At 39.2% G+C, this 19,886-nt stretch overlaps 1 protein-coding gene across 2 annotated transcripts in view; it reads left to right on the top strand.

Moving 5' to 3' along the window:
* Window positions 1-19,886, top strand: part of fhod3a (formin homology 2 domain containing 3a) — a 60,923-nt gene that overhangs the window by 18,460 nt on the left and 22,577 nt on the right. For both annotated transcript variants that reach the window (XM_042435733.1, XM_042435732.1), the window contains exons 4-5: window positions 11,830-11,897; window positions 12,902-13,007. In XM_042435733.1, the coding sequence (XP_042291667.1) occupies window positions 11,830-11,897; window positions 12,902-13,007 (174 nt within the window). The remainder of the gene's footprint in view (window positions 1-11,829; window positions 11,898-12,901; window positions 13,008-19,886) is intronic.

The raw sequence follows: 19,886 nt of genomic DNA, 5'->3' as shown, positions 1-19,886 counted from the left end.
ACACTCAGCTGTCAGGCTGCACAATTCCACAATATACAGTAAAACTACAATGTGATTATTTGCTGCTTTTATGTTTTTGGTTTTTCTGTGAAATCCAGATGTGCTTTGCAGCTGTGAGTCTCTATATTCACTGTGATCTGTTGCTGTGGTGTGGTGAGTCCTGTCTTGATGTTACAGTGTTGGGCTTTCTGTGGATGTGGCAGGATTTTCCCTGGGTTCTAGTTATGCTGACAAACATGAGCAGCCAAACTGTTGTGCTGTGGCAGAACACGCTGCTGTTTGGGGTTTGCTCTCCCAATCCTCAGTGAAGTTACCGGAAGAAAGTAAGAAATATATGACTACATACATGTGTGTGCGTGTGTGTGTGTGTGTGTGTGTGTGTGTGTGTGTGTTTGTGTGTGTTTGGCTGTGTGTGTGTCTGAGTGTTATGTCTGGGCTTGTTCATATATGCGCCCGAGTGCGCCTGCACAAACTTCTGGCTGGTCTGTTTTAATCATTTTCAAACTATTACATAATGCAATAAAACATTACAATTACCACAAGCTAAACATCCAGAACACACACTGGAGAATCTGCAGGCTTGGCATCTGATCCAGCCGTGGGGTTTTAGGGATGATGGGTTTAGGGGATGTGTGGAGCGAGACAGGGAGAGGGAGGATTTCCAGGGAAATGGTAAATCACTTAGGGAAGGAAACACAAGGGAAAAACAAAGCAAGGAGGAAATGCACCTGCCAGACAGAGCAGCAGTTAGCCAGCAGCTCCACAAGTTATGTCATAGCACCGTGGTTCTCTGACTTACAGGTGAGGAGAGGAGTGAGAGAAAGAAAGTTAAGCCAAAGTGGTACAATCCCACAGTTTTCTACTAAGTTTAACACACTGTGGTTCCTCTGAGCATGTGTTTTGGAGTTAAAAAAAGTTTGGGAATATTGCTTTGGCAGCTTAATGTAGAGATTAATTCGGCTGGACTGACAAGAAGTTAACTGTGCCTCTAACTCCCATGCTTTTTCACAACCAGTGTAAATCATCCTCCAGTATAAGTCCAACATAAACATATGCTTTCTGTTGTGTTATATAGTATTTATATCTCATCTCCATTTAGTTTGTCTGCAGGTTAATTTCCCATGTCACCCATAGGTTGTTTAGGAAACTATTTGCACACCACTCTGTAATCTTTCATCTCATTTGACTGTCATAGTCCTCTCTCTCTTTCTATCTCTGTCACCTCTCACACACACACACACACACACACACATGCACATCTAAGTTGCTGGGCCATCTATCATCATCTATATGATCTACACTGTTAGCCAAGAACAACAGACTTAAAAAAGTGGAACTGATACAGTCTCTTCTCTGTCTGTAAATATATCAAACTATGCTATAACCCCCTTATACATTATCTTACATCGTATGTCATCATGCTGGCTGTATTAGACACACACAGACACACACACACACACACACACACACACATACATACACAAACAAGGGAGGAGTATAATAACAGGCAAGTGTGGTATGAGTCAGAGCAAGATTTCACTCAGTTAATCCACTCAGCAAGCAGCACATATCCTCCAGTATCCTCTCTGTTTACTCACTCTGGCTGCTGTTATTCGTCTCTGCTTCCTCTGTCTGTTTCTACTGTGTTTGTCTTTCTCACTCTCTCTCTCTCTCCGTTTGACTTTCCTCTTTTTTCATATCTGTCTCCTTTTCTCTTTTTTTGTCGGCCTCCCTTTCTCTACATACTCCATTTAGGCGATTTATTTGTATGACTTTATCAAAAATAATGCTGACAAAGTACATTTGCAAAGCCCATAAAAGAAGCCAGCTATACATATAAAATAATTGTTATTTTAGCTATAAAGTTAAATGTCCTCTCTCTGTTTGTCTCTGATTTTTTTTTTCTTATGTCTGACATGCGTTGTCACTGCACATGCACAGTGAAGCCAGTCAATTAACAATGACAGCAATAGCGAGCGTGAGAAGTGAGAGGGAGAGAGAGAGAATGACAAAAGGTGGGTGGGAGAAAATTGAGGGAAAACACTGGACGCTTGTTTCACACGTGCACACTTGTATGTGGGAGTGAAGACAACAATATTTCCCACAATCAGGTTTTGTGTCTGTCCGCATGCTGCAGAAAACCAGGTCACACTTTATAACACAAATAAAATGCAAATACATACCAGCTCCATGACATAATGTCAGTTGCACGCAATATTTGGACAAAAGTTTTGAGTGAAATGGACAAGATTTTGATTTTGATCATTCCACAGTTTGGCAGCCTTGTTCTGCACTTAAAGGAAGTGTTTGACATTTTGGGAAATGCCCCGATATGCTTTCTTGCTGAGAGATAGCTGGTTAGCTTAGCATAAACACTAGAAACAATGGGAAACAGTTAGCCTGGCTACATCCCAAAGTAACAATCCTGCCTACCAGCACCTCCAAAGCTCACTGATTAACAAGTTATAGATAGATAGGTACATTATTAAACCCAAACAGAAATTAATTATTAATTATATCTTCTTTCTTTAACTTGTACAAAACTGAACTGTAAATATGACAGTGTGGTTTTACAGGGGTTATGTGTTGCACTGTTTCTGTCACTTCCTGGAGTCTCCGCTGGTTGCCTAGCAACCTCACAGAGACAACATGATGGACGGACATGAGAGTGGTATCGATCTCATGTAAATCTCGGCAAGAAAGTAAATTACCTACAAACTACAGCTGTAACAGTGTATTTGTTAATGTGTTGGATTGCTTTACAGCACAAATTGATTTCTGACAAAAAAATGAGATTAAGCTGCTTTTCTTCCAGTCCAAATGGAGCATTGGACATTGTTTTTACAACAGAAATCTTTAGAGTTTATGGAAAATCTGGGGTTCATTTTGACAAGCACTAGCAGTTACAATAACAGCATGACATACTGCAGTCATTTACTTCATAATCTTATTTGTTCATGATTATTATCAAAGCTTTCATCATGTAAACATTTCTGGCCCGTTTTCCAATAGTTACACTGTGTAAAACTGATATCCAGAATGTTTATTCTCACTGACACTGATGCAAGAAGACAAATGAATCAATTGAGCTGCATACGTTAGTTTGTTTTATCTTATATTGTATAATGTTGATATGAGTATATAATAAGTTGTCACTGTCTCTGTATAGCGTAAGTTAGTCTGTGTGTGTGCACTTGTGCGTGTGAATATAGAGCAGTGCTGTAGCTGCCTGTTGCTCTCAGGCCTGTCATCGCCGTGGCAGCACATGGAGCCTGCTAGAAAAGCTGAGTATATTTGTGTTTGTGTTGTGGGTAACTATTCCTGTGTGTGTGTATGTGTGTACGTGTATGTGTGTGTTTGTGGACTAATTTAGAGGTGCCAGGGTCATGTGAAGGGCACAGGGCACGTTTTGGTCTCAGAGTGTGTATTTGTGAGTGTGTATGTGTATATGTGTGTGTGTGTGTGTATTTTTATTATGTATTTTTATGTCTTTTATGTGTTTATGTGGCAGTAAGTTTCTTTCCTACAGACATCTGCTTCTGGGCTTCTTTCACAGCTGAAGTCCTTCATCAGGATTCGAGGTTACAGTCTGGAGATATTTTACTGTGTGTGTGTGTGTGTGATTGTGTGTGTGTAGGTATGTTGTATGTGCTGTATATCAGAGTGTTAACTGTAAAATATGCAGTCATTTGTTTCCACAGAGGTGGATTTGTGGGAATCATATAAAAGTTTGTTTTCATTGACTCCCAAGTGTTTCCATTCCCAGTACATTTGCATTCAGGCTTATAGTTGTACTGTATCTGCCTGTGGATGTGTGTACATGTTTGTGTGTGTCCCTGCTGAGCCTGGTGTAATCTCATGTCTAGGTCCGTCGCCATTCTTTAAATCTCATGCATCCCACAGTCAAACCTTGGAGGTCTCACTCTCCCTTTCCCTCTCCCTCACTCTCCCTCACACACACACATACACACACGTCATCTGCACCATCAGCAGCCTCCAGTACTCATACTGTAGGCCAAGACCAACAGACAGAAAATAGACAGTCGCAAAATAACCCAGTTGTCCTCAGCAGTCTTTGCTGCCTGCCAACTTTTCCTTTTAACTTCACTTGACATGAGACTGAAATGGTGCATTATTGTCCAAACTATATTAGCTTGTGACAGATTGAGGGGGGTATTTATTCTTTTAACTGCAGATTTATGGATGTGCCGCTCCACAGATGTGTGCTGCACACAAGCAGCTGCACCTTTTGCACACGCTGAGACAAAATTCAATCTTGTCTTTTTTTCATCATATTTTCTTAGAAGAAGTTAAAAGAAATGTGCTTGTGGTGTAAAATCCGCCACTTCTTAAAATTAATCTCACTCACAGAGCAAAGTTTAACCTCCTTGATATTATTGAACTATTGGCATCAAGTTTCATTCCTCACTCAGGTGAAGCTGCCTTGAAAATGACTGGGATTGTCTCATCCAATTGGCATCATTTTTACTTGACTGAATGTAAATATTACAGGGCAGTGCACACACACACACTGCACTGCATGACCTGAAAAATGAACCCTGCATCTATGGGTGTTACAGTATGTTTGATATCCAACCGGCCTATATTTAGTGTGATACCAGCCCAGAGAGGAAAAGACTTCCTGGGATTAAATCAGGCTCTCCAGCGTGCCATTACACCTCATGCTCCTCTCACTTCTTTATTTTAGATCCCACTGAAGACCTAGTTTAAAAGCCAACTGACTGATTGGCCCAGACAGCCGGGTGGGGGCTTTTTTTTTTTTTAAGGGGTGCAATGAAATCCTCCAGAAACACGAGTCAGCGGTTATAACTAGGCTTAAATGCTGGACCACCAGCTGTGACCCGCCCCTCTCTCGCTTGACCCGCATACAGTTGTACTTGCCTGAAAAATATTACCCTTGGTTGACCTCGGTGTGTGCTTATCTGTAAATATCCTGTGACCTAATGAAGATGTCCCTAGAGTTACACTAAAATAATCCCCCCTGGTCAAAATACATACAGTAGAGCAGGTTAATGTACTATCAGTGAAAAGGTGTCATTGAGGTTTAGTGTTTGGGGTTCTTTGTCTCTTTGCTTGCATCTATTTCCTTTTTACTGTAAACCAACTTTTTAAATACTAAAAGTATGGCTGCAAATAGCGATTATTTTCATTATTGATCAATCTTCTGATTGTTTGATCCATAAAATGTCAGAAAATGTGTGAAAAATGCCCATCACAAGTTCCCAGAGCCTAGGAGAACATCTTCAAATTGTTTGTGATGAGAAAATGGAAACGATAAAGCAGATTGTTTATCAGATCTCTCATGCTTACATCCATAGATTGTAGGAAAACATAAATATAGCATTTGTGACATCAAGTTTCTGAGAGGATTTTGGTTTTGCTGTCAACGTCATGTCAGAATCCAAACTTGGGCAACAGGTTGGAAGCAAGGTGGTGCTGAGGTGGGTCAAGCAAGCATCTAGAAGAATTCAATTTCTAAGAAGAAGTGAGGTTAGTTGCTGAGACCCTAATGTTTTGTGGAAAAACATGCACTAACTCTGTTTTTCTAGTTGGAAGAAATTTCACTTTTGTGCTTGCAGCCAGCATCTAGTGGTCTTGAAAGGAACTACATCTTAAGGCACTTTTTCAATGGCTGTAACTCCTTCTTATTCCTTTTTATGATGAACATCTTATTACCTTTTGTGTACCAGACCCATCTTCACACCACTGTCTCTTTAACTATGCCTTCCTTAAAGAAATATCTGCTGACCTGACTTCCTGTTGTTAAGTCTGAGGATTAAGCGTAGTAGTAGTAGACTGGTGCTGACTTCAGTCAACTGGGGACTCTGTTTTTGCAGAGTCCCCAGTTGCGTTGCAGCAGTGTAACAAACTGCGTTGCAGCAGTGTAACAAACTGCAGTGCGGTTGTGAGTATAATTGCTGTGGATTAGGTCTTGTGTTAACCTGACTTGGCCTGTGTGTTTTTCTGTTTGGAGATGTGTAGATGGTGCAGTAAATGTGCAGGGATTAGTCAAAGCTGAAGGGTCACAGCACTAATCTCATTATGGCAGGAGGGGAAGGAGGGCTCTGAGCACTCCTGAACGACTTAGCAGACAGACTCAACACTGGGGGAATCCCTGATGCACTGCAGAGGACACTCCCATGCACACATGCACACGTGCACTAATGCACATACAGGTCCTTCCATTGCATTTTTCTTCTATGTTCATTAAGTAATGAATTTATTCCTTACACTTTATAAAACAACAAGTAATTTAACCAATTATTGAACCTCAAAGTTATGTTTTTAATGCATTATTTTAAACATAATTAGAACAATATAATAAATCACAGAATAAAAATTTTGTGTTGCAAATCCAATAAATCCGTTTTTCTCATGACAAGTCACTTAAGTAGTGTAGATGATATGCAATAGACATGATGATAATTTTTTATATCTGTTTGGTCTACACTTGTGTTGAGGATTTAAGAAACCCTGTTAGAGAGTAAACAGTAACTGAACACCAGTGTCCATGTCATTCCTTCAATAAAACTCTAATTATAGAGGTAGCTTCACATGCTGGGTAAGGCTTTTGACTTATTGAGTATGCACACTTAGCGTAGTGTTATTTACTATTAAAAGCTCATGGAAAGGTTTTGTTTTACTCTTTGGATAAACTATAAAAATATATCTGAAAATTATGAACAGAAGTAGCTACAGCAGAAACAAGTGGAAATAACTCATTCTGCTGGCAGATTTTCCCCCTTTGCTTCAAGAAAATTACGATTTTAAGACGGAATATGGGGCTAAATGACTTGTTAAGGCTGACATAATGCAGTGCATGTGAGGTCATGGGGAAATAGCGTGGACAAGAACTGTGAGTCCTCCAAAACAAAACAGTAAAAACTCCAAGAAAGTCTATAAATGAAACGTGCCTTTCTGTCTTTCCTTCATCTGTCTGTCTGCACTCAGCAAACACCAGCGCTTACACATGGGCACGAGCACACATTCACAGATATGCATGCGCACACACACGCAGATACTGCACGAGCACACACACGCACAAGCCACAATGACACATCCCAGTGTGTGTTTCAGCTTTTCTTGTGACAATAATAAAACCTACAGCCAGGAAAAAGAAAGGATGACCAGCAAAAGACACGTGGACAGGCAAATCCTTCATTGAAACACCATCCTTTTGCTTTTTTCCCCTTCCTCACTTACCCCCACATTTACTGCTCTGTCACTTGAACCAATGGAGGGCATCTAATTAAGATGTGTTATCTTCCTAGTTTATGTTTCGTTGTTATTTCAGTCTCCCTCTAGAGAGATGCAGGCACTGAAGCAGTGTTGTTAGGCCAAGCTGTTTGGCCCAGAGGTTGAAGGTGAGAGTAGTTTGTTTGAATTATCTCCAGGGTTGAATGCGCCATCAGTGTTAAGCCAGCTGGAACCCCCTGTGCCAATGGGACAACGGCCCATTGATTATTTTAGCATGTCAAACTCTGTTTACTCTGGAGCAGAAGGGTAATTATGTTGACAAGACTTTGTTAGCAACTATCAGGTGATTGCAGGGTATTACCATGAGTAATGTTGGCATATACTGTGATGCTGTTGTCTCAACTATGCATTGCAAAAAACATCTTAAAAAGTTTTACTACTGAATGTTTAAGTCTGAAAAAACAAATGAAGGATTCTCTTGTTATAGTATCAAGAAAAAAAAGAAAAGGGATTTCAATGGGATTTGCTTTGGAAACAAAATTAAGTGGCCGGGTGCTATTGATTACGTAAAAACAACATGGTTTTGTAGTCTGTTGATTGTGTTGATATATGAACTAACAACCTGTCTTCTAGCCTCTCTACTCACAAGTCTTTAAATGCTTCACTCAACTAGAGACTGAGGACAATCTTCCAGCTTTCGTTGTTAAAATTGGGTGGAAACAATTATAGAGTTTTTAAAAAAAAAAACCTGCATTGCAGAAACAATCTAAAGTCTTTAGGGCAGCCCTTGATATGGGGGCAGTGACATGCAGTTCACTACAGAGGAGAATGGAGGGAGAGCATCATGTCCAGTAAAGCATGTCCTTAAAATGTATGTTTGTTAGTGGCTGTACTCGCCACCATTCAAGCAACTACTGTGCATTTAGAAATCCCCGGATGATTGGTAGGCGGGGAGATCTCCAGTTTCTCCAAAAAATCCAAACTTCTTTTTCAATCTGGATCCTATTTTCCAATCATTTTGTGTCTAAATGACTAATGGGGACAACAATTTTTGAAATTGGTCCAGTATTGAGTGAGAGTGCTTCAGTCAGCAGCTGCAAAACTGGCTACAATGTAATCCGACGGGGCAATAGCACCCCGTCAATGTACGTCCACTAAAAGTGCTTGTTTTTGCCACTGACAGGCTCAGATTGTTATTATAAGTATATAAGGGTTACTGGCAGTCCATTTATCGGCTGCTGGCTGCAAGGCTCTCACTCAATACTGGACCAATTTCAGAAATTGTTGTCCCCATTAGTCACTTAGACACAAAAAGATGGGAAAACCTGAGTCCAGGTTGAAAAATACCAAAGTTTCCCTTTAAGTTAACAGAGGCTGCTTATGACTCATTTCTCTCACCTCTACTTCTGTTGTATTTCATGGAATTCATCCCTGGCACAAACAATATGTCCTGATAGTTTATGGCATACTGTTCATCATCTGTGTCCTGCTAGGTTAATAAATTAGTCACAGTCAACATTAACCTGCACAGAATGAGTCCTTAATATGTCCTATGCAGCTGTGCAGTTAGCAGATACTTTTATTTTGAGTCTGTAGCTCAGGAAACCAAAATGAAGTACAGTAACTTTTAGATTCATGTGTCTGGCCTATATTTGATGAATGGCTTGCAAGGGAGGCAGCACACTCACCTAAATTCAGTTTTAAACCCTCAAAATGTGAGGATGGGAGGCTTCTTATACTAAACGGTGTTCATTCTGTAAGATGTATGTTGTAGAGATGCAAGAAGAGAGGTATAGGAATCAGATTATTAAATAAACTTTAGCTTAACATGAACATTTTTTGAAAGTGTAATTCAGTGTGCGTTTATTTACCTTGGCGGTGGTTCTCCTTGTAAACTACTTAATAATAACGCCAGGTTTCTAGCTTTTCACACCTGACTGCATCACTAGTGGTGCACCACTAATGAATCAAGCCAAGTTTAAGCTTTATCACTGCTGCTGACATGCTCCTGATGAACAGCAGACGTTTTGGTAAAGGTTACCCTGACAGCCCCACTCACGGCCTGATGAAGACCGCAAACATCACACATGATCGTCTGAGTGAGCCATTGACCCTCGAGGACCAGATGGAGTGTTCCCTGCATCATTAAGTGGCCACTTGATTTCCAGGGAAACCTAGAAACGAGAGGAAGGAAATCAGACAGAAATTGGCAGTTTGTAAGAGCTCGTTATAGCCGAGCCGCAGTTTGTTGTGGTTTGTTGAATGAGATACGAGTGAGGTCATGGCACCTGCTACCTATTCACGTTCTCCTGCTTTTAGGAAACATAACATTAAATGAAAGGCACATGTGTGACTAATCAACAGTTAAGCTGATATATTACTAAAATTGTCTTTTTTTTCTTTTCTGTGCCCAGCAGGTGTCAAATGTTCTCTGTTAGATAGATGCAATTACCATGTTGGGAACTTACAGTAATATGACACAGTAAATAAGAAGTAAACATTTTAACAAAGTGGTTGTTTGTCCCCTAGAACTGCAAGGCAAGCTAATTTGTGTAGCACCTTTCAACAACGAGGCTATTCAAAGTGCTTTTAAGACATAGAATTACAGGCCTGTAAACTTACCATCTTTTCAATTTGCTGGACAAGCTAAGTAGGGGTTAAAAATCTTCAAGGACCACATTTCAGTAAAATGACTTGGCTGCGACATATAGTTTGTGTATTTTAGGAAGGGGAATTCCGTGTCTTTGGCTCTCTCATTTGTCTGCTCTGTCGTGATTACCCAGAAGCAATTGGTCCTCTTTCTTCGAATCAGACACTGACCTCTACTTTCCTTTCCTTTTCTTTCCTCCCACCTCTTTGCTGGTTATGTGTTTTTTCCTCTTTTCCCACCCTCCATATCCTTTGCTTTTCTGTTTCCAGTCACTTTTTCCCATACATTTACTGCTGTATGCCAGTTGCCTCTTCGCATTAATGATTTAGATGATTTGATGACCTTCGATAACTTAATTATCTCCGCCGTAGACTATCACAGATGTATTTCATGAATGTTTCAGAAAGAGTCCTGCAGATAGAGAGACAGAGAAGCCTGTAATTCTTCGTCTGGGTGCAGAATGATAATGATTTTGACCCTGGCCTTGAGATAGCCTTACCTAGCTTAGCGATTGTTACCACTGAGCTCCAGACAGCAGCACAGGCGTCTGGGCCCACATCAGGGGGTGGTTTCACTGTCCTGCCATGCCCTTACCTCCACACGCTTTTAACCAACCCCCCCTCCTTCTGATGGACCGAAGGATTTGTTACCAACAGGCAAACTCAGGATTTACACACATAGGTTTCCCAAAACCCCCTGCTGACACACAGCTGAATGCACAACTGTTCATGTTCACAAATGGACATCATGGACACCCAAATAAACAGACTTTGAGCTTAATGCAGAGCACTTAAGAAAATTATTCTGTCGTTTGACCGTAATAGGGGTATGAACATGCAAATACAAGTGCTGTATAATATGCAAATGCAAATATTTGTGTATACAGGGAGCGGACAAAATTAGTACAGTACAACAAGAGGACAAAGTGCAACCTCAAAAATAACCAGCGAGTTGAAGCAATATCTCTGTAACATGGTTGTAACAAAAATATAACTTTCTTAGGTTCATGACAGTAGTATTTATTGCATTTTGTCAACCTTTGTTACACACATATACAGATATGTTAACATAGAGATGCTAACATTGCTTAAGAGAAAGAGGAAGGGGCACATGTGGTATTCAAATAATACATTTTTGAAGGACAAAACATACCCATAACTATGAGAATATAGTCAAAATATGATGGTTTATTACTGTAACACTGATTACCAGGAAAACGTGATAAACCCCTGAATATAAAGGATTATTTTAATGTTACTACTGTGTAGGAGATAAGAAATACCAGAAGTACCATTAAAGGGTTCCAATAATCATTTTAAGGCCCTGCAGGAATATTATAGAAGTATATTAATGATCTCTTTGTACTTTTCTAACTTTTTATTTATCTCTTTGTGTTCAAGGAAAGAAATAATAAAGCTGAATATCACTGCACTAGTATAAGAGCTTGTAGCCGTTGGTTCTGAGTGCTTTCCATGTCGTGACCTGAATACCTCACCGTTGAAGCCCGGCCAGCTACTCATTAACATTCCAATACAGCTCTAATCACCATTGCAACGTGTGTGTCTGTGTGTGTGTTTGTGTGTTTGTGTGTGTGTGTGTGTGTGAGAGAGAGAGACCATGCACGTGTTGCGCTGCGAGTGAGGACGCGGTGAAAGTGTGTGATGAAGTGCTTGCCTCAGGTGATCCGGGTCGTGCTGTTTGATTGGTTCCATCGAACCTCAGCTTTCCTCTCGCATCTCAAACTATTGTGCAACTTTTGCACAGCTGAGACTCATCGACATTACAGGTTTTATTGATCTCGTCATCAGAATGAAACATATAACGAGTGTAGAGAGATGAAAGGTGTGCGAGGGAATATACAAGGCAACAGATTGTGTCCAGTCACTTTAATAGTCCTTGCATTGCTTTTGTTTGTTAAATTATAGACAAATAACCACTTCTATGTCTCTCCCTCTCTGCAGAAAGACTGTATAACTCCAATGGACGTGACTTGAGAAGGGCGCTGTTCTCTCTAAAGCAAATTTTTCAGGTAACACACACACATATTTCACATGCAATTACTGTCAGTTTTGTTGTAGCAGAATACAGTCGCTTATTGTGGCCACTGTGCGCTTCCATGATGACAGGGATCTCCATCAACGTGGCATTTCCCTCTGTGTGCCTGTATGTGTGTGTGGGGGTGTGTGTGTGTGTGGGTGTTTGCGTTTTGTGTTTGTGAGTGAATCTTTATTTTAAGATGAGAGGAGTCAGCCACTTAAAACACCAAGAGCTTTTTCTGGAGCACACACACACACACAAAGGCACTCAAATACAATAACACGTGATTCAGCACATACAAAACAGCAATGTGAGAAAGTTTGAAAAGTTTTAAACTTCTAAGTGTCATGATTTATTGCCCCCGAACCTGTAAATATGACCATGTGAGCATAGCATAAATGTCATGCGAGTATCTGATGGCAAATGCATTGACGTTTTAACAGTTGAATTAAAACGTATATTACATCTCTTCATTCCACTGCTGCTATATCAAGCTTTGTGCAGCTTGGTTTCTACAAAAATACATAACAGCTACCAATAAAATGATGTTCTCCAGATTCTATGCTTATTTTTTCCCAAGAACTCTTGAATGAGCACATGTAAGACTCTGAAAGTCTGAACTTTACACAGTGCATCTGAAGGCAGCATTAGGAATCATTTGGGTTATGTCAGACAACTACCTTCAAGTGTTTGCATCATCCATTTAGTTTTCTTTTTGTTATATTAGACAACATGTCAAAAGCAACAAAATTGCGAAACACACGGTTGCTGACATGTGAAGTGTGCATATCAGCTGGCCTGAACCAGTGGGAGGGGGAGGGGGGGGGTTGAAAATTTATGTTCTGTTAACGTTTCACATTACTTTGCACATTACTGCCACTGTGTGGTATTTAAAGAGAATGCAATTACACTTTAGTGTCAGGCTTTGTGTTTCTGTAAGTTGTATAAATGTATCCTGTTCTCTTTCTCCCTCTCTCTCTTCATTCTTTATTTCAGGATGACAAAGACCTGGTCCATGAGTTTGTGATGGCTGAAGGTCTGACGTGTCTCATCAAGGTGGGAGCAGAAGCTGACCAGAACTACCAGAACTACATATTAAGAGGTACGGTCCCTCTCTCTCTCTTTTCTCTCGCTTTAAAATCCAAATTTGAATGGATTTTATTGGCATGACCATATTTATATACAGTATAGCCAATATACTATAATGTAGGCAAAACTTATTTCCCCCAATAAATTTTTTAGTTTATCATTATCTGAGCAGTTGTTAATGTGCGGATGTGTTTTTTGGGAATTTTTAGGAATTACTGTTCCCAGAACCATAATTACATCACTGTGCCAAGATTGCCGTTTTGTCTCTACACACTGACACTGATTCTCAGTGATTCTTACAGACTTCCTTCCTGTTTCTGTCTTAATCTCTGTCACACTTTCTCCTCTGTCTCTTTTACTTCATTCAGCATTTTAGAATGATATGCTGCGCTGTATATAGCATATGTATTTTTTAAGGTTTTGAATCACTACACAAACATAGAGCAATACTGCATGAAAAATAACAATTACATTAATGATAATAGCATTAGAAATAATAAATTAGGCATTTTGAGTTGACACCATGCTGTAATTTCTTCAACTACAGCTGATATCTCCTTGGTTTTCAAGTTAAAACATTGTGTATTTTCTAATACACAAAACATTTATGAACACAGATACAAATTTCCACACACACTCACACACAGACACACGCTTTCTATAATTTCCACTAGCAGTAAATGCACTCATAATCTTTTCATAAGTGGCATAATTATGGAGTATTTTTGTGTCTTTTAATTGTGGAATGACTTGTTAGTTGCAGCCATGTGAAAAATGGAACAGGGTAGTTGTCAGAGGGTCTGTGGTCCCTGGCTGAAACTCCCCCTGCTAAACCCCCCACCTGTAAAAACACTGTACTGAAGGGCATTAACTATAAGGCTCTTTATTTATGTAACACATGTGAGTGCTTTACAGGCATTTTTGTCAGGTGTAAAAACCAGACTGGCATCAGTGACTGTACGTGGACATGACACAAGCTTTAAAATATGCATTCATTTGTTGAAATGTACATGTGTATACCGTATGCAGATGGTAGTCTACAAATCTGGAATGAGAAGCTGAAGTAAACACATTGCTTTTTATACAGCAAGTCATCATATTTTGATTATTGTAAAAATACATTTGAAACAAAATATGAAAGCAAAGTAGAAGCATTGACAAAGTAAACATGAAGTTCTTGAAATCCCCTTTAGAACAACTGAGATTCAGATAGTACCTTTTCAGGCTTTGAGTCCACAGCGTTTTGATACAGCATGAAATGGACGAGCAACAGGTCTGGGCAAAAGATGACTGACTACATTAGTCATTGTTTCATAATTCCTTGATCAGAATGCCATAAGGTCGAATAGAGCGCTCAACTATTTCTCTCTCTCGTTTGGCAGATGCTTCTTCGGGAACACGAATGAGCCAGTAGTTGGATTTTGAGCAAATCTTTCTCCTTTCAGGATTGATTCGATTTTGCAGGATCACTTTGTAACTTTTCCCCGTTGTCTTCGATCTGAAGGTTTTGGCATACATTTCTCCCTCAGCAACATGTATATCAGGTGTTGAGTAGATTCCTCTGCCATATGAATCTCAATCTCCTGCTTTGTAGTGACTCTTGATGATGCCTCTGGCTCCTTCCAAGCTTGTTCCATGGTAGGAAACAGGCCATTCTCCAGGTACAGAGTAACTCCTCCATCCTTTGCTGCCCAACCAGGTGTCTCCATCGGGATATATACCTTTGACCTTTAAGGCCATTCGGTACCAGCCAACTGGGCGCTCGTAAAGCTCATCACCTCTCCTACACCGAGAGTAGTCAAAGAGATTAGTAAAGTCGTAGTCATACTTTGGGGCAAAAAAATCTTCTTCATGAATGAAAAACTCCTTCACATAAGCCTGTTGCTTCCTGGTGATGGTGTTGAAGAAAAAATCATCAACAGACAAAATTTCTTTTTTTCTACGTCTGTGGTCATAAAATCGTAGGGTTTGTCCAAGAAGTGAAGATATGACTTCAATTCTGAAATTTGAGTCCAAATACATAATTCAGGAAGTTGCTCTCTCTGTCTCTTCTTCAAACTGCATGAGAGTTCACTCTAACCTGAAAGTTATATTCAACACGTGATGAAATAATATACTGTATGAAAGTCCTCTGTCACTTTCATTTCTGACACAGTTTGAATAGAAATGAATGTGTGCTGCGCTTTGCCGTACAGCAACAGATGACGAACGCAATAGAAACTACATTCTTCCCTATTTGAATGACTTTCACAATTGTTCCTTTACAGACTTCAAAGTGGAATACATATATATGAAAGTGCATACAGGAGCCTATCTTAGTATTATGTGAGGGCTATATCACAAAAGTTTGTGTAATTTTGTAAAACAAAGGGGAGGTGAAGCTGCTCAGACTGGTTTCACTGAGTTCAGAACTCTTTCAATGAGGAAACCATATCTCAACTTCTGTACATATAACACTAAAAACATGTAATTTTATGTCATAGAAAACACAGTGCAGCTTATTTCCATATAATTTCTAGTTTGTGCTTGATTTTCTCCATTTTCTTGTAACACTTATCTTATCAAAGCACTTGTATGATAAATACTATGGTCGTTTTTCTTTTGTGCAGTTGGCATCTCTGTGGTTTTTGTCAGCCCAGCAGTCAGTTGCAAACTGCAGTTAAAGTTTCCACAGGAAATCCCCCCACACCCCAGTGATATTAAAACAGTGAAGTGTAGAACATTTACAACTCTTTATTTATATACAGTGACACATGAACAATTAACAAACATGTTTTTCGGGTGTAACAAGGAAGCTGGAATGAATATATTTCTGTGAAAAAGAGTATACTATTGGGTTAAAAGTGCTGAGTGCTGATGCTTTGACAGAATAAATCATTAAATATTGATTTTCCCAAAGTTTCTTAACCACACAATAATATGAATATTCAGTTTACAATTATAGCTGATAATTCTAAAGCACCTGAACATGTTGTTTCAAATTCAACATTCACAACAAAATTCAGGAAAAAAAAACTTCTCACACTAGGCATTATTTATGAGAGGTTTAACATGCAAGTACTCAGATAATCTGGTTCATCAGAACGATGTGGGTGTGGTTGTTTCATAACCTTTTTTCTATCAGCCACATCCATTTCAAAGCTGTGAGCAAAAACTAAACACAAATACAGAAATCCTACATGTGACAACAAACAAAATAGTTTGAATTTGGACAGAAAATTGTGTGTTCATACAGGACCTTTCTCAATCATAGTAAGAATCTTATTGAGAAAATAATGTTGTGCAGGCTTCAAATTATTTTTGTGTTTAGGTCCATTGTTTTATAGAATGTGCAACATGGTTTCAGATTCTGAATGAACCACAAATACTAACAGAAATATCTACTTTTGATTAATATATCAAAAACTAAAATAAATGGGTGGAAAGTTCAAGTCAGAAATAGTCTTCATGGTGAATCACAAAATAGCAAAATCCTGAGAAAAAGTAAGTAATCATAAGTGTAGAATAAAGTTCTTGTTGAATGTTAATGCCATCATCACCATCAACTCTAATAGTCGTCATCACTGTCACTGTCATTACCATGGCCACTGCCAGCATCATATTCACCATGGTCATCCTCATCATCAGCATCACCACTGCCTACATCAACTTCATCTTCGTCGTCATCATCATCATCATCATCATCTCCATTGCCAGCATCATCTTCATCTTCGTCGTCATCATCTTCATCATCGTCATCATCATCTACATTGTCAGCATCATATTCACCGTCCTCATCATCATCACCATTGCCAGCATCATCTTCATCTTCGTCATCATCATCGTCGTCATCATCTCCGTTGCCAGCATCATATTCACCGTCGTCGTCGTCATCACCATTGCCAGCATCATCTTCTTCATTGTCATCGTCGGCGTCATCATCATCGTCAACGATGATGATGACATCATCGTTGTCGTCATCGTCGTTGTCGTCATCGTCGTTGTCATCAGCATCATTGCTAATGTCATCATCATCATCATCATCATCCTTTAATTCCTTGATCAGAATGCCATAAGGTCGAATAGAGCGCTCAACTATTTCTCTCTCTCGTTTGGCAGATGCTTCTTTGGGAACAGGAATGAGCCAGTAGTTGGATTTTGAGCAAATCTTTCTCCTTTCAGGATTGATTCGATTTTGCAGGATCACTTTGTAACTCTTCCCTGTTGTCTTTGATGTGAAGGTTTTGGCATACTCTTCTTCCTCAGCAACATGTATATCAGGTGTTGAGTAGATTCCTCTGCCATACTTAGCTCTGCCTCCTGCTTTGTAGTGACTCTTGATGATGCCTCTGGCTCCTTCCAAGCTTGTTCCATGGTAGGAAACAGGCCATTCTCCAGGTACAGAGTGACTCCTCCATCCTTTGCTGCCCAACCAGGTGTCTCCATCAGGATATTTACCTTTGACCTTTAAGGCCATTCGGTACCAACCATTTGGGCGCTCATAAAGCTCATCGCCTCTCATACACTGAGAGTAGTCAGAGAGTTCAGTGAAGTCGTAGTCATACTCTGGGTCAAAAAATTCTTCCTCATCGATGAAAAACTCCTTCACATAAGCACTTTGTCTCCCAATAAGGTTGAGGAGATGAAATTCATCAACAGACAAAATACTTGCAGTTTTCCCACATTTCTTGTCATAGGGTTTTAGGATCTGTCCAAGAAATGAAGATATGACTTCAATTTTTAAATTGAAGTCCAAATACATGGTTGAGGAAGTTGCCTTCTCTGTCTCTTGGTCAAACTGTGTGTGAGCTGAGTTCACTCCTCCCTGAAACTCATACTCAACATGTGATGAAATAATGTACTGTGTGAAAATCCTCTTTTACTTTCACTTCTGACAGTTTGAATAGAAATTAGTCTGTGCTCCACTTTAACGTACAGCAACAGATGACAAACAGAACCTTTTTGGCTCAGCTTCTGTACATATAAGTCTAAAAACATGTAATTTTCTGTGATAGAAAATATAGTTGAATATAATACCATTGAGGCTTGAAAGATATTTTCATATAATTTTTAGTTTGTGCTTGATTTTGATATTTTATTTGACAGAGGACTCAAAATGTGCCAAACCAATTGGTACTTTGAATCATATATTTTTTTTTTGTGCAGAGAGATCCCTATTTTCTTCTAACACTTGTTTCATCAAAGCACTTGTATGATAAGTACTGAGGTAATTTCTGTTTTGTGTAGTTCGCACCTCTGTGGTCTTTGTCAGCCCAGCAGTCAGTTACAAACTGCAGAGTTAAAGTTTCCACAGGAAATCCTCAACACCCCAGCACAAATAAAACACTCAAGTGTAGAACGTTTACAACTCTTTATTTATATACAGTGACACATGAACAATTAACAAACATGTTTTTCAGGCGTAACAAGGAAGCTGGAATAAGTACATTTCTGTGAATATTCAGTTTACAATTATAGCTGGTAGTTCTAAAACATTAGAAAAGCTAGCAAGTACTATCTGTGAGGGGTTTAACATGCAAGAACTCAGATAATCTGGTTCAACAGAACGATGTAGGTGTGGTTGTTTCGTATACTTTTTTCTATCAGCCACATCCATTTCAAAGCTGTGAGCAAAAACTAAACACAAATACAGAAATCCTCCATGTGAAATAACCAAATTGTTTGAATTTGGACAGAAAATTGTGTGTTCATACAGGACCTTTCTCAATCATAGTAAGAATCTTATTGAAAAAATAGGTTTTTGCAGCCTTTAAATTATTTTTGTGTTTAGGTCCATTGTTTTTATAGAATGTGCAACATGGTTTCAGATTCTGAATGAACCACAAATACTAACAGAAATATCTACTTTTGATTAATATATCAAAGACTAAAATATATGGGTGGAAAGTTCAAGTCAGTAACAGTCTTCATGGTGAATCACAAAATAGCAAAATCCTGAGAAAAACAAAGTAATGTGTCATTGATCCTCCATTCCAACAAGTTTGAACCAATATTACTTAATACAGTACTTTCAAATAGAAAACAACCGAAGATGTCACTAAATTATAAGCACAAAGTAAGTGTAGAATAAAGTTCTTGTTGAATGTTAATGACGTCATCACCATCAACTCTAATTCCTATCATCACTGTCACTGTCATTACCATCACCAGCATTATCTTCATTGTCATCATCATCACCATTTCCAGCATCATATTCACCATTGTCCTTGTTGTCATCGTCGTCATCATCATCAGCACTAGTGCGAATATCATCATCATCCTTTTAATTCCTTAATCAGAATGCCATAAGGTTGAATAGAGCTCTTCACTATCTGTTTTTCCTCCTCGGCAGATGCTCCTTCACAAACTCGAATGAGCCAGTTGTCGGATCTTTGGCAAATCTCTCTCTTTCTAGGATTGATTTGAGTTTGCAGGATCACTTTGTAAGTTTGGGAGGAGTGCAGGAACACAGGAGGGAAACAGCAAAGAGAAAACCAAAACCCAGAACACATAATACTCAAACTACAACCCATCATAAATCAAGCTGTCTCAATATACATAAACTTAGGTACACAACACTACAAACTAACTAAAAATGTAATACAGTCCTTTAAAGATACAACTCAAATAACATGAATGAGCAAAACCAAATGACCAAAAGAACTGAACAACAGAAATGCAACACAGGAAACCAAAAGAACAAACAAAGAGACAATAGTTGGGTAGGATAGGAGTTGTTCTGTCCCTCTCTTGATCAGGATGTGTGTGAGCTTTGTTCAGTTGTCACAGGTACTATATTCATCATGTGGTAAAATTAGATATGTTAATTTTCTTTCACTTCTCAAGTTTGGGTGTAATACAGTTTGTCCTGTGCTTTGACATACAGCAATAGCAGGGATGGACAAAGACACAA

Source organism: Thunnus maccoyii, chromosome 15 (assembly GCF_910596095.1).
Source record: "Thunnus maccoyii chromosome 15, fThuMac1.1, whole genome shotgun sequence".
NCBI lineage: Eukaryota > Metazoa > Chordata > Actinopteri > Scombriformes > Scombridae > Thunnus > Thunnus maccoyii.
Note: the sequence above shows the minus strand (reverse complement) of the source record. Positions and strands in the feature narration are given on the sequence as shown.